This window comes from Amphiura filiformis, chromosome 5 (genome assembly GCF_039555335.1).
Source record: "Amphiura filiformis chromosome 5, Afil_fr2py, whole genome shotgun sequence".
In the NCBI taxonomy this organism is placed as follows: Eukaryota; Metazoa; Echinodermata; class Ophiuroidea; order Amphilepidida; family Amphiuridae; genus Amphiura; species Amphiura filiformis.
The window spans coordinates 13,432,760-13,448,557 of NC_092632.1; the positions used below are offsets into that span (position 1 = coordinate 13,432,760).

The 15,798-nt window shown below is 34.7% G+C and overlaps 1 protein-coding gene across 4 annotated transcripts in view; it reads left to right on the forward strand.

Moving 5' to 3' along the window:
* The window catches only part of LOC140152667 (disheveled-associated activator of morphogenesis 1-like), a 94,100-nt gene that overhangs the window by 67,471 nt on the left and 10,831 nt on the right, over nucleotides 1-15,798 (forward strand). For 3 of the 4 annotated variants that reach the window (XM_072175116.1, XM_072175118.1, XM_072175117.1), the window contains 11 exons: nucleotides 1,992-2,058; nucleotides 2,617-2,734; nucleotides 4,344-4,526; nucleotides 5,215-5,282; nucleotides 6,865-6,909; nucleotides 11,748-11,870; nucleotides 12,270-12,468; nucleotides 13,120-13,256; nucleotides 13,869-14,120; nucleotides 14,649-14,755; nucleotides 15,251-15,554. In XM_072175116.1, the coding sequence (XP_072031217.1) occupies nucleotides 1,992-2,058; nucleotides 2,617-2,734; nucleotides 4,344-4,526; nucleotides 5,215-5,282; nucleotides 6,865-6,909; nucleotides 11,748-11,870; nucleotides 12,270-12,468; nucleotides 13,120-13,256; nucleotides 13,869-14,120; nucleotides 14,649-14,755; nucleotides 15,251-15,554 (1,603 nt within the window). The remainder of the gene's footprint in view (nucleotides 1-1,991; nucleotides 2,059-2,616; nucleotides 2,735-4,343; nucleotides 4,527-5,214; nucleotides 5,283-6,864; nucleotides 6,910-11,747; nucleotides 11,871-12,269; nucleotides 12,469-13,119; nucleotides 13,257-13,868; nucleotides 14,121-14,648; nucleotides 14,756-15,250; nucleotides 15,555-15,798) is intronic. The other variant, XM_072175120.1, reaches the window with a different exon arrangement.

The window sequence follows — 15,798 nt, forward strand, 5'->3', positions numbered from 1 at the left end:
ATGGCAGTGAAATTGTTTATGGATTTTAAACAGAATAGCCTAATATGCTGAAAACTCCATTCAAATTGAAATTGTGATTCCCGAGATATGATACTTGTTACTGAAAATGATCTTATTTCAGCCATATCACATTGTCCATTTGGGTAACCTGCAAACAATTCAATCTGCTGGATCTCATCACATGCATGATTTACAAATGCAAAAATATACCAATCTGTCACTAAAACAGAGGCTGACTTTTACATTCACTTCACATTTTGCATGACTTGCACGTAACCATAGCAACAAGCGGAGACTGTTTGGAGTTAAAGAGTGTCAAGATTAAGAAACCGATATATGGACTCATATGTGACTTTATAAATAGCCAGAGATATGTACTATTATTAGTCTGTCCCTGTAGACCCAGACTTAAGGTGATGCTGAAAGGTTCTACTTTTTTTTTCAAGCTTAAGCTAATATTTTTGGGAAGTTTGGAGCAAAGTCCATGTAGACGGAAATGTATGAGGCAACTTAAAAGTTGTAGGTGTGATAATTGCAGCTAAAACATGCTCATCTGTCAGGACACAGTTCTTTAATCTCAATATGTTTGCACATGCATAGAATGACCTATGAATGTGTTAGGTACAAAAATTCATACTTTTCAATTTGATGTCAAATTTTAAGCTATCACTGATGATTAAAGGTTATGAGCTATGCCACTAGAAATAGCACAATATTATCTCATACTGAGTGAAGGAAAGGAAACCTACCAAAAGTGAAAAATTTTACCCCTTGGCAATACCGGTCGCATTATCAACCTCTAAGAACTATTTTGATTGATTACAAAGAGGACTGTATCATGTACTGAGCCAATCACAGATATGGTTGGAATTGCCAGTAGGGCTGAAGTGCACTAAGTTTTAAAAGTGCTAATTATTGGTTTTTCACATGATTATATCTTGTACTTAACCAGTCAGAGGCACTGTAGGAAAGGCAATAGTGTTCATGGGGTTAATTTTGACCAATGTCTGAAGAACCCACAGCTTCTTGCCTGACCCTTCTGAATGCTACGTTACTGTTAACTTTGACCATAACCATTGATGGGCATACATTGCATATTTTTTTTCTGATATTATACTTATAGATGTTGAGAAAAATTACATAAACTTTACAAACTGGGATATTACCACCTTTACAAAAACCAACTGATGAAAATCTAGTTGATTAAATGATTAATATGGTTTGTGGTATGCCGTAATTTAAAAAAATATTATGTTATACCCTAAAGGGATTTTAGTTGACAGTATTAAATGGTATTCAAGCATACCAGTTTTATCAGAACTCGGAAGGAAGGATTAACTTTGGTTCATAAGAAATTCATGTAGCACTTTGATGTTACATACACAAACATGTTTGATTTTCCTTATTAAATTTGTTGCTTTGGTTTACATATGAACCATGCTGTTGATTGCTTTGCTACAGTTGTGCAAAATTTAATTGCAACACTTGAAAATCACCGTTTTATCTCAACGGTTGTAGTAGGACGTAGAACCGCACAAAGGATAGACTCTTGTGGGTCTTCCCATCATGCCCTCAATTTGTAACATTTTAACCTGCTCTTGATTTTATCATGTTGATCAATATGAAACCATGATAGGTACAACATCAGAGGAAATAAACCCATGGAATAGTGCATTGTGGGAAGAGTTGAAAAAGCGTTTATGATCTACATTTTGATGACAGCGTTGTTAAATTCAGACCAATAGCAAAAACTTTTTGCTAATTATATGAAATGCTTATGAGCTAGTATAAGTTGCTTGTTTTGAAAATACTCTATAACAGGGAGAATATTATCCTCACCAAGACATTTCAAGTGATGGACATTACTTGATCTTAACGACAAATGGAAACTTGTTCGTTTATGTGATTGTCTTATTTGTGAATGTTTTCCTTTGGAAAGTCTGTTAAATCATGATGTTAATGGATTATACTGCACCCTTATATCTCTACAGACATTTAGACTTCTTTCAGCTAGTTCGTAATGAGGATGAACGAGAGCTTGCCAAGAGGTTTGACATGGTAAGTAACATTGCTTCATTTCGTGAAAATCTATATGCACCATTTTATCTAAGTGTATGTTTTCTCAGTAGATGAAGGACAATTAACATGGATTGTTTCAAATCTTTTTGATGTGGACAAGTGATTCTTTCTGAGAAAAGTTACAATTTTATACTCATTGCCACATAATTTTTGCCTGTATACTCCCTTTCAAAGTGACTGTTATCTTAGTGGATGAGGTATAGTCAAATATTTTATTATGAAAAATTGAGACCTATTCCTGGTGAATTGTAAAAGTTTACACTTGTCAAACAGCAGGCTCATTGTAATGCTTGCCTTTCATTTATGCTTGTCTAAGAATAAGATTCTCGACCAAACTAAAAATAATTTAAAAATATTTGTTTTAGTTTCTTTTAATCCATAATAATATGTGGTTGAGTTCCTTCTAGAGAGCCATGTATTGTTTTAAAGCAATCCTTATCCTAAACAGGTGCCTAACTGTTATAATTTGAAATATCCTTAGTTGCAAAAAAATAACTGTTGACGGAATGTTGTACCATGCATCTGTTGTTTTTCTAGGTACATGTGGATGTTCGTAGTGCCAATAGTATGTTTGATGTCATCAAGAAGAAGATAGCTCACACGCAAGCCTATCCAAACTTCCTTTCATTACTACAACACTTCCTTTTATTACCTAGTAAGTAAAAACATAATTAATTTAATTATGATAATTGATTTAATTATGATTGTAACCTAATTTAATCCACTTGATCTGATGGCAGTAGAGATGAAATGTAATAAAGCAGCCAAATTATGAAGGGAAAAACAATGGAGGAAGCTTAACATAAATTTCCAAAAGAGTTCTACTTTTCTCAAACTTGCAATTAGTCAGCGGCCCGGATCTGGCCTGCGGTCCATATTTTGTGGCAAGGGAAGGATGATTACATCTGAAATTTGATAATTACCAACATTAATTTGGGTGGATCAGATAAGGTGGTAATTAGTATCGTAATATAATTTGAATTGACAGCCGGTAAGTCATATGTCAAATACACTGAAAAAGATCAGATACTGGGAAATAGCAAATTAATGAATTTGTGTGTTTTATCACCTAAATTTAGTTTGAAAGTAAATTGACAACAAAATTCAAAACTGAAAAATAAAAAATAATGTGTGAGAGAACACATGTCTGTCACTTTTTAGGTGAATGATCCCTGATGATGAACTAAAATTGAACATCTATTGTTTACCCATTTAATTCATCTCTAATTGGATTTATTACTTTGTAATACGCTCTGATCTCAGCAAGCTAAATTAAGATTCATGACTCACAGAATTTTGGGCTAAAAATATTTAATAGGTTGTGACAAACCGTTGCAATACTTCCACAGTAATTTCCTACAAGGTGCGTGAATTTGAGCAATTTCTGGGTCTTTTTTAAACGAATTAGCATCAGAGCTAAATCAAGGTATAGATTTAACAAATATTCGGAATAATGGGAAATTTCCGCAATATTAATTTGTGATCCGTGTATGAGTCACAAGTTGGCCTTTTAAGGCTACAATACCGTAGGTGTTGTGAATCATGGGTGTCAGTGGGAATTGACTGAATGAAGTACTGGGTACAACCACATTCCTGTTTATAGGGTACTTTAGTGGAAAATTCATTTTGATATTTGCATCTATAGGGTACCACTCTAATACTCGTGGGGTACCTTTGGTACCTTCCTTGTGGAGCTACCTGCCACAAGAGTACATAGAGTGGTATCTCAAATTCACTTATTAGGTAACCAGTAGTAAGGGGGTCTAAGTGAGCATCAAGGGTACTGGTGGTGACATGGGATACAACATAAAAGAGTTTCTAAGCTGTGTATGACTGTCATTCACCTGTGAATGTTATAGGAATAGTTTATATACCATGCTCTTCTACTTTGTGATCTGTTCAGTAGACTACAATGGCTACATAAAATTATGATAACATGTGGAACTAACTGTATTAAAAATAATTTAAGCTCTTACGTATTGTAATGAGATCAATTTGTGGTGTAGCCTGATCCAAGTATAAACCATATTTTCTCCGGTCACATTAAAAGAAATCTTTCTCCCAGCCCATAGTACCTTAATTAATATGATACCAGCACTTATTAAAGATACTTGTCAAAAGCCATTTTATTTTCACTCATGGTGGAGAGTTGTACATATATTTCTTTGTTTGTTCATTTGTAAGTTGTAATCAGATTAATCATTTTGTTGGTAGTAATGTATCATTTTTTGACTAACCCCTTGTGTACATGTGTGTTTTTCCAGATAAAGGCAGTAGTATATACCATTGGTCCTTAGTAGACAGACTGGTACAACAAATAGTGTTGCAATATGAAGATGGTATGGATCCAGATGTGTCGCCTTTTGATATCAACTTCAAAGATGTCATCGAGAAAGTCATCAATCAAGACATTATTAGGCAACGCAAGGCAGAAGAAAAGGAAAAAGGTAGGTATATAAGCCATTGAAGTCACTACCAAAACGCTGTTTTCCTCTGCTGTTGCATGGGATTTGAGCATATTCCACATTACCACATACTTGTATGTGGTTGATCAACATTGCTCCACCCATATCTGTAAGTGTTTATGGTGCATTACTTGGATGCATGTCACAGAGTGAGAAAAATATAGAAATTTAATTTGTTCACATCTTGAAATCAGAATCTCACAAATTTGTTGAGTGTTAAATTGGTAGGAACTCAACTATATCAATGTGCTATGGCTGTTGAATGGAGGGTTTTGAATTATGCCACTTGTACACACAACCATTTAAAAGTTTAATGCCCTAATAACTACAACACAAGTTTGCTATTTATTAATAATAATAATCCTAAAATTTTAAAAATAAAAATTAACTTTATTCAAAAAACATTCGTGTAATGTTCTTCTTTGCCATAATTTGCGGTCAGTCAACTTATGACAAATATTACAAGTAATTTTGTTCAGATTACATCTAATCCCAGGAATAAATTAATTAAGTTCTTGGCAATTACTCCTGAAAATTGCTGAAATTTTCTAACTGTGGTTAAGTCTATAATGTGCTTATGCAATCTGAAGGACCTTGTATCTTAAAGATAAATATCAGGAAATGTAACTACTAAATTTGTTTGTGTTTATTTGTCCTTTTATAATTACAGAATGTGAAGAACTTAAAAAGGAATTAGAACGGAAGGAAAGGGAATTAGATAACAAAAATCAGGAAAAGGTAAATAAAACTCGGATTCAATTTGAATGTTTGTGCATTTATGCTGAAGATACATGCTAGAAATGGATATATGTCTTGATTCAGTACTGTGAGCAAACTTATCTATGGTGCGATAGATGTGAGTACCGCATGATTGAAATTCATTATATTTGCTCATGAATTCATTATATTTGTCACACATTCCTTATATTGCTCGTGAATTTACTATATTTGCTCATGAATTGGATTATATTTGCTCATATGATGATCATGTCGCTGTGCAATATGTCTTGATGGATGAGGAATGAGCTATATATTTATCGATGTTTCTTGAAATTTCACCAATATTATTATTGCAATAATGTTTGTATATGTAGTGTATTTTGTTAAGTACATGTATAATTCATTTTCATTTGAATTTAATTTTGCTGGCAGGGCTGTGGTGTTTATGTGTATTGTAAAAGAAATTTATTTATTTTGGCTGGCAGGGCTGATGGTGTTTATGTGTATTGTAAAAGAAATTTATTTATTTTGGCTGGCAGGGCTGATGGTGTTTATGTGTATTGTAAAAGAAATTTATTTATTTTGGCTGGCAGGGCTGATGGTGTTTATGTGTATTGTAAAAGAAATTTATTTATTTTGGCTGGCAGGGCTGATGGTGTTTATGTGTATTGTAAAAGAAATTTATTTATTTTGGCTGGCAGGGCTGATGGTGTTTATGTGTATTGTAAAAGAAATTTATTTATTTTGGCTGGCAGGGCTGATGGTGTTTAAATGTACAGTGAAGAAATGTTTTATTTTTTGCGGTAGAATGGTGCAATGTTTACGCTTATTATTTTGATGGCCACAAATGGTTTTGGTTGCAATTCTCAGCTGAGTCCAACTACTTAATAAATGGTACACATTGGGTTTTGTGGGGACATAACCAGAGCAGGTCAGGGCCCTTGGTCAGGACAGGAGCCCTCCGTTAAACCCCCAAATGTAATGGCAGATTATTCAGGTGGCTGGAGAAGGTTTGGTTTTCACCCATCCGTCTGACACTGCATTTTGCCCTTGTTGCACCCGCAGTCAAAAAGTCGGGTGACCCCACTAATATTTTTTTTGTTATTGTTGTCGAAAAAGGCTATGCAGATGCAAGGTTTATTTTTTCTATTGCAATTTTGGCCTAATTTTTCTTTCTTTTTTGGCAAATTCAAACAAAATATTGATTAAAATAAACCCTCAAAAACATGACAAAAAGGAATATGTTAAAATTAGATTGTAAATCCCTTGTGTGTGGAAAAAGTGAGACAAACCATTGTTTGTTGCCTAATGTTTAGTAAACTGGTGTTTAATATGAGTCGGATGTAGTAAGATGATTTCAAACTAAAGCAATTAAAGATGTGGCGCAGCTGTGAAATAAATGTGGCCTGTAAAGTCTTTTACATTTAAGTTTATTTTGGCAAAGTAATATTTTGAAATGATATTTCACGATATTGCAATGTTTTCAGAGCCTGCATTTTATATCATTATTATTTCTTTATGTTATGTGTGGTATATCATCCAACCCTATTTCATCACATCACCTATCGCCATCGTACTGCGACATCATTTAATTTTGCAGTCGTCTTTGGCCGATCTCCCGTGCCTTCAAAATATCACAACAATGGTGGGTAATTTACAAGAGAGCACCTGCTGGAATGTTTTGTTTTTTGCCGCTGCTTTTTACTCTACCCAGCACATGTTTACAACCTCTGCACCCTTGTTAGGGGCAAAATTTATACTTCTGGTATTTGCTGCTTCTGCTTTATAGCTAGCCCTTTTGAAGCTCACAAGTTATTCTTGCTTTTAAAAGCTTTTGATTTTTAGTTTACCTGTTGGGTTTAATTTTTAGTGTGTTGTTTTATTTTTACAAATTAATGTTGTTCGGGTTGTGTTATGGTAATATGTAACGTTGATGTTGTGATTTCAATAATCTTGTATCATTGAATAATTGAAAAGTTTAATATGTGTTTGCTTCCGTTACACACATTTCATGATTAATCTAACATAAAAACTTAATTTAGTTCTATTGACATCCTAATTATGATTCATTAATTAAACAAAATATTTCCATTTTCCATGTCAGATCACTTTTAAATGTCAACATTTTCAAAATCGTATCTCATTTCATTTAAGATTATCCCTGCATTGTTCAATTATCAGTAGATAGAATAAACCCAACATTAAAACATTTCCTCTGTAAGCAGTAGACCCCTAAAATCTAGATAAAACAGGAAATCGCAGATATGCCACCTTTCCATTTTTGCTGGATTTTCTTTAGCAAAATGAAAAAACAACAACCCAAACTGCTCTTTTCTGGATGCTGGTTCCAAATTATTTTATTTTCCAAATTGAATAGGCACACACAAAGTGCTGGGAACCAGGTCATCGCAATCGCGTTTCTTCAAATTGAATTTTCGAAGCGGTGAAATTGAAACAATCTGGCCGAAAATTACATTTAAAGAATATGAAAATAAATGTCAATTTAAATGAAACTGATTATGGTTGGAAGAGAAAACAGGTTTTGTTTCCGAGTATAAGAGGAAGCTTAGCTGACCAACCCAGACTTGCAGTTTGTACTTGGTGTGTGGAGCACAACAACCAAGGAATTGTTTATGAAATTATCCACAAATGATGAACTATCTTGTCACAATATCAATAAAGTTATGTGGTGTTTTTTAACAAACCCAATGGCATCTGTGAATTTGCTAACCTCTGTATCCAGAATAGTGCAGTTTTCCCTGGCAGAATATATTAAAGCTTTCTGAGAACAATCTTAACAAAAAAGCAAGAAAATTTTACTTATTTATTCAAAACAAAGTTTTGTGTGTGAGCAGCAAACACTACACACCCTCAATGAGGCAGGAGGTGCATCTAATAAGCTGATAGTCATTTATATTTGGCTTTGCATATGATGAGGGAAACCTTTCACCTTCAACTCTAATAGAAATGTTAGTAATTACGCACAAATTTAAACCTTGGCCTTGATGCCATGACACTTAGTTACTAGTAGCTAAACAATCAACTTTTTTTAATGTCCTACCTGTGTACTCTTACACTGTCAACATGGGTTAGTAGTACACACATTAGTTGGTACTAACGAACCTGACTGAAATGCCTATACACAGGAAGGTTATGGATTCTCTGCTCCTTCCTTGGTTGAGAATATTTCTTATTTTCAGGGCATGATTGGGCTATGTCAGTTGACATATATACACCCACTATGGAAGATATGACCTTAATCTCCCACATAGGAGGTATAGATTTCTAATGGAGTCACACCCATTCAGGTAACCCCATTTGAATTCACTCCCTTTATAGGAGATTAAGGTCATATCTTCCATAATTGGTCTTTAGATTTCAGCTGGAATAGTCCATTAAATCCTCATTGATCATAAACATTGGCCAAACACTTGGCAGAGATATGCACTTTTCTGGCTTGAGTGACACAAAGACCAGTATGCAAAAAAAGTGTTGATCATAGTAAATCATATCATATGTGTCCATTAATATGGAACCAGGGGTTGACATAAAGGATGGCAGCATATCTGAAGTGTCCAAACACTTTTTAAGTATTCAAATTCTATATAATGTGAGAGGTTTACATAACTTTGGGGACTTAACAAACACTTACAATGGGTTTCAATCGCTTGTTTGTCAGCCTTTCTTGACTTTTCATACGTAAATATTCTAAATTCTTAAAATATTTGAATACTTAATGAATTTGACATGCATACTTCAAAAATTTTAAATTCTTACTAGCCCTCTCTGTTTACAGTGTTGCATGATAAGTACTATAAAGTGCTGTAATGGGCTATTCCAGTTGAAATCCATAATATCCTTATTGAAGAAATGACCCTAATTTTAATACAGGGAGTGTGAATGTCAAATGGGGTTACCTGAATGGGTGACTTCATTTGAAATTTACACCCCTTTGTGTGTGTGGGGGGGGGGATTAAGGTCATGTCTACCATAGGGGGTGTATGGATTTCGACTGAAATATCTCAATAGTCACACTGGGTAGGATATTTGATACAGCATAGGTAGCCAAACCCTTAGAACCCCAGCGTGTAGCCCTCTCGCATGTAAAAGGGCAAAATAAGTAGAGTTTATACTTAGAATCAAAGTAGCAAACTATTGCATGACGGTGACAAAGAATTTGTACAATGCATGTTGTACCAGGTATCTTTACAACTAACATCTAGTTATTATTATTATATCTTTCAGTTTGATATGAGAGATTAAAAAACAGTCTAAGGTGAAACAGGCTTTGAACTGTTTTAACCTTTCATGTCATGACTTTCCCAAAACAGTTTACAGAACAGAGGTTGAATAGACTAGGCCTATAGGCTGTTTTAAACTACAGTCAGAATGGCAAATGAATGAATACAGTGTGACAAACACCCATGTTCCTGCCACACCTCCATGATAACATAACCACAGGGAAGCTATGGGACACAGCAGATGTGTGCAATTATGTGCACAGTGCAAGTCTAAAATTGCATATTGTGTTCATGCATTTGCCATTCTTACTGTATTATGTTAAGTCTCGTCAGAAATGGCAGACTGTTGCAACCTGTATCACCAAAGAGACTTCAGAATAGAAATGATTCAGTATACAGGCTATAGTTGAATATATTGAGACTATATTAGACTGTTTCAACCTCTCATGTCAAGACTCGTCATACAGTTACCTTTCACATTGTTACTTGATATATAAGTACATGATAATATTGTTAAAAAATAATTTTAATCTCAATATTTAATGCATCTTGGATTTCATGAGATTGTGTTTTGTTTTAGCATCGTTTTGTAACTTTAAGTATATAAAAATTGTTAAAATTAATTCAACCAGGATATTCAATCCATTCCATTCATAACATCATCTGCATGGATCTAATTCGTAATTCTTAAATGGATTCTAATTGTTCTCACACTTCTGTTTTCGTGCAACTTTTGACAACGATGTTTAACAGGAAATTCTGAAGGTGATTGTTTGACGATATGTGTGGCTTCTTTTACGCTGTGTGCAGTAAAAAGCTATTAAAACCTAAATATTAAAAGAGTGAAGTTTTAAAACTATCAATTGCAAGTGTTGTACTCTTTGATGAAGAAATTTTAAAGATTTATGAAGGCCTTCCTATAGTAAAAAGGCTTACGGCATCCAAAAAATTTCTCTATTTCAAACTAAGGTCAAAGAAACCAACTTTTTAGAGAAACATTATTCTAACATGTTGGCATTTGTTACGTTCATTTGATTCATTCATTATCATTACCAGTGTATAATGATTATATAATTGAAAACCGAATTAAAAAAACTAGTTTGCGTATGATGTCCTGTCAACCAGACCAAAAATGCTGTACTGCGCAGGTAAGTAACCAATCACGTGTCACACCTTTGTCCTGATATCAAATGCAAACAAGTCTTTTAAATTCGGTCTTCAATTATAGATCCCTTTTACATCTACCCCTGAGTCTGAACCTTTGCCCTTATCCCCTTGGGCACTACTGCCGAGTGCCTATGATTGATTTTTACATAATATAATCATCTTAGGTTCTTATGCACCAAACAAGTAAGAACAACTTCCACCATGTTTGTTTGCTATGAGCTGGGTAAATAATCCGGTGGTGCACTATTCTGCTCTCCATAAGTGACAAACAAACATGGTAAAGTTGATATTCTTTGCTTTACGTCATTGTTTAGTCCAGATCTAAAGTGACCTGGTCTAACTTGTTTTTGCATACAGACCTAAGTAACCAATCAAAATAGAGCTTTTTAGATGGAGCGATTTTAAGCTTAGTCCCCTTCAGCCATACACATGCTGACTATTCTTACCCGATCTCTGATTGGCTCAATATGTGATAATGATGATATAGCCCTCTTTGTAACCAATCAAAGTAGTTCTGAGAGGCAGATAATAAGGCTGGTAGTGCCCATGAGGTTCAACTCAATACCCTAACTTGAAACCAAATATGTGAAGGGTATTCTGCAATATGTAATGTCAACAGTTTAATTAATTACAATAGACACAAAAATGTTATGCTGAATCATAAAATACCATTTTCTAAACTAGTAAATAAAATCTCCTCCCCCGATCATTCAATAATTTACCATCCTAGAGTACAACACATTTGGAAAAACTATTTCAAATCTATTAATACTAACTGAATTCTGTGTGCTTATTGCTAAGTTTGTTTCTTTTTTGAAAAGCTTTAAATTAAAATGTGTGAGATACTAAAGTTGTTAGCTGTTGCAGATGAATAAAAAATTGTGATTTTATTTCTGTTAACAATGCTATTATAACATTTGTTTTCTATTTTTCTCCTTAAAAGTATGTATTTTAATTAAAATCAGTTGAAAGTTTCTTTGTGTGTGAATTGATATGGAGTGATAATGCTAATTTGTTTGCAAATGTTTGTCAAAATATTTTTTTCAATAGTCATAATTTCTCTTTGCTCAAATAGGAAGATGCCATGAGTGCCCTGAATGCTGTACAGGAGAAATACGAAAGGCAAGCAATAGAACTTCAGGAGGCTAAAAGAATATCAGATCACTTCCAAGCACAGCTAGCAGAAATGAAAGCTATGGTAAGATCCATCAACTGTCATCTTGGTACATAAATGATGTGTGTGTAAAATATTTAAACTTAAAAGAAGAGTTCAATATGTATTTAAACTTAAAAGAAGAGTATAATATAGTCTTCAGCAAGTTTCCTCAGCAGTCTGCTGATTTGTGTTTACAGCGTAAACACAAAAATGGGGTTCTGATTGGGTAATTGAATCATCACATCAGCACTTTGTTTGCTGGTCAAGTTTCGTAACATCACATGACCTAGTTATTTTACGCGATAATCAGAAAGAGCAGTGCTGAATACTATAGCTATCACTGTAGGTACCAAAGAATTGTCAAAGTCATGAATGGTATAATAATAACACCTCAATTGGTCATACATTTAATTGTGTCTCCCCAATCTATTTTATTTACAGCTAAGTAGTGGTAAATTCACCAACAGTAGTACTGATGATGAAAAAGTGATGAATGTCATGAAAGGGGGCATTGTGCCACCACCACCAGCACCGCTACCTCCAGGAAATGTTGCACCACCCCCACCACCACCTCCAGGGGTATTTGGTGGTCCTCCACCCCCTCCACCTCCAGGTGTACCAGGAGCACCACCTCCACCAGGTAAACAAAATGTTACATGATTTATGTTGTCTGCTAGTTTCAACATCTTTTTCTTTGCAATTTTCAGCATTTTGATTCATTTTCAGCCCAATTGAGCTTTTTTTACCATGATTTCATGCCTTTTTCAGGTTTTTTGAGCATTTCAGCATTTTTCATCAGAGGCCATTTCTGGTCTTATACTTGCATAGCAGAAAATATTTGTAAGGTTTCATTTTTGCACAATTCATGTATAATTTCAGAACCATGATTTATAAGCCTACAAAATTAGTTTGAGCCATACAGTTCAATATTGTAATTGTGTAAATTGCAAGGTGCTCTTTTTTCCTTTACTCTTTTTTTTTTCCTTTACAAACTGAAAAAAACCTAGACTGAAAACTTGATGCTCACTAATAGCTTAGGATACAAATTAATAACATATATTGTGAGCCAGTGAAGTATGAAGTGTAAATTTAAATGTGCAGATACATCTTTATGGAACTTCAACTTAACTTGGTCTCAAATGAAAAAGACATCCATTGTAGTGCACTAACTAAATCCACCCCATGTGTTCAATTCTAACAAAGAGAATTTAACAGCAGTTTCAAAGACCTACATTATGTGATTCATACCTTTGATTTAATACGTTTCATATATATTTCTTTTGTCTATCAGGAGGAATGTTATTGGGAATGCCCGGCAAGAAACGTAATATTCCCAAGCCGTCCAACCCTCTGAAATCCTTCAATTGGGCCAAGCTGCCTGAAACACAAGTCAAGGATACCATCTGGCATGACATTGATGATGCCAAGGTTTGTCAGCTAGTTTTTCTCTTCTTACAGGATCTACCATTTATGGAGATCAAGTAATTCATAGATATAAAAAAAAAGAAATGGTGTTTAAAAGTTGAACTGCAGTGTTTCTTGATGGAAATGGGTTGTCCACTTTCTATAGTCTATAGCACCAGGGTCTATAGTCTGTAATATTCATTCAAGGTTACAAAATTTTTTAGATGCTTACACATAACATGTATGCACGCTTCTGTTAACTTTTGTTCACATCTAGGCCATTGTAAAAGTGTAGATTCTTCACTGATTAACAACGGTTGGAGTCTGTACAAAGGTATAGGAAGAGTTGCTGAATACAGTCTGAAACATTATTGCATCGGGCTATTCCAGTTGAAATCAATACCCCCCCCCCCATGGATGACACGACCTTAATCTTCCACACAGTGAGTGTGAATTTCAAGTAGGTGTTACATGCAATGGGTGATTCATTTTAAAATCTACACCCCTGTGTGGAAGATTAAGGACATGTCCTCCATAGGGTGTATGGATTTCAACTGGAATATACCATATTTCTTATCATTATTTCAGTGACTTCATACCAGTCTAACCTGTCAACCATTTTGTTTTCGTTCACAGGTTCTTAAAATCATGGATTTGACTGATTTTGACAAGGAATTCTCAGCCTACCAAAGGTCGCAAGCAGATGAGGAAGATGGTTATGTGAGTTTCAAATCCAAGAAGCCAAAAGAACTCTCTGTGATTGATGGAAGGAGGGCACAGAACTGTGTGATATTGTTGTCCAAATTAAAGCTTACCAACAAGGAAATCTCTGCAGCAGTACTCAATATGGACCAGGGAGAGGATCTTCCCAGAGATATGCTGGAACAGGTGTGTTGAATTATACAATAATGTGTAGGAGATTACTAAAGCTAGTGTATAAATTGTGACAACATGTCCCTACCACCTTTGCAGCTTGTGCCCTATGTATGCATCTACAAACAAAAGTCTTCACAGCATAAGTCAAGATTTCCAAGGTAGTTGGAGCAATTTGCTCCAACTACCTTGGAAATCTTGACTGCATTAACACAACATTTGTGCAACATTCATCCAAAATCACTTCTTTCTGCTGAAAAACTTTCTCAACTGCCGTACACAAATATGGAACAATCTTCCAATTGCTATCGGATCCAGCATCTCACTGTCAGTGTTCAAAAACTATCAAAGTTCACTTGTTTTTAAAGATAAAATATTTTGGATTTTTATGCTTGTTTCATCAATGATGTTTCTTGTTTGTCTTGTTTTGGGGAACTCAGAGGTGATCTAGATAAAAAAAAGTGAATAATGATTTGTTTTTTATGTTGCAATATTGATCTTTGGTGTATTTTAAAACTCTTCCAATAATTTTTTCTGTTTCAGTTGTTGAAATATGTGCCAACCACAGAAGAGACCAGTTTATTTAAGGAACATGATAGTGCAATAGATAGCATGGCAAGAGCAGATAGGTTTCTCTATGACATGAGCAAGTAAGTACCACTGGCCCATTCCAGACTCTATATATCATATGCAACACTCATTGTGAGTTACAGAATGCAAGTTTCCCTCAGTTTAACAAGGATGGATCAAATTCAAGTGACAAAACTCATTGGGAGTCAAGTTATGCCCATATCATACTTAACAATCCCCAGGAGCATAGCATTTTTTAAATGTTACTTAGTTGCTTATCGGAAAAGCAATTGCGATTATATATTAATCTGAAGTCGCTGGCATTCCCTGGCGTCAAATCGCATCCTATGATGCTACATTGTTGTCAGTATGCTTTGTCATGTTGACCCCCTCCAGTTTTTAGGCAACAATTACCAAATGCTGTGAAGCCACTTTTCAAAGATTGTATACCTCCTTAAGTAAGATAATTCTGTGGTTACAACTGAAAGTGTGATTGTCCTCGTCAATATTTTCATTGTGCTTAAATTTTATTAGACCAGACAGACTACTAATAATTTTTTCATTTTTCATTTCAGAATCTCTCACTACGAACAGAGGTTAAAATGTCTTTACTTCAAGAAAAAATTCCAAGAACGAATGAATGACTGCAAACCAAAAGTCGAAGCTGTTCTCAAAGCATCAAAAGAAGTATACAGTAGCAAAAAACTGAGGAGACTTCTTGAGATAGTGCTAGCCTTTGGTAATTACATGAATAGAGGAGCAAGGGGCAATGCATCAGGCTTCAAGGTGTCCAGTCTGAATAAGATTATGGATACCAAATCTAGTGTGCATAGACAATTAACATTGCTACATTATCTTCTGGAAATGCTGGAGAAAAAGGTTTGTATATTGGTTGTGTGTTTGCTTGCTCTTTGTGTGTAGGCCAATTCTGTTCTGGTTAGCTGCTAAACTATAGTCTGTATATCTACCTCGAGTCACCGGCACTAGCTTTGAAGTCCAGCGTGTTCTGTGTTAGCTTAGAGTTACTTGGTGCATGTTCATACTTTTACGCATGCGATCAACGTGCCGCATATGTACACGTAAGAAACCCCACTAAGCCAACACAGCACACGCTGAACTTCAA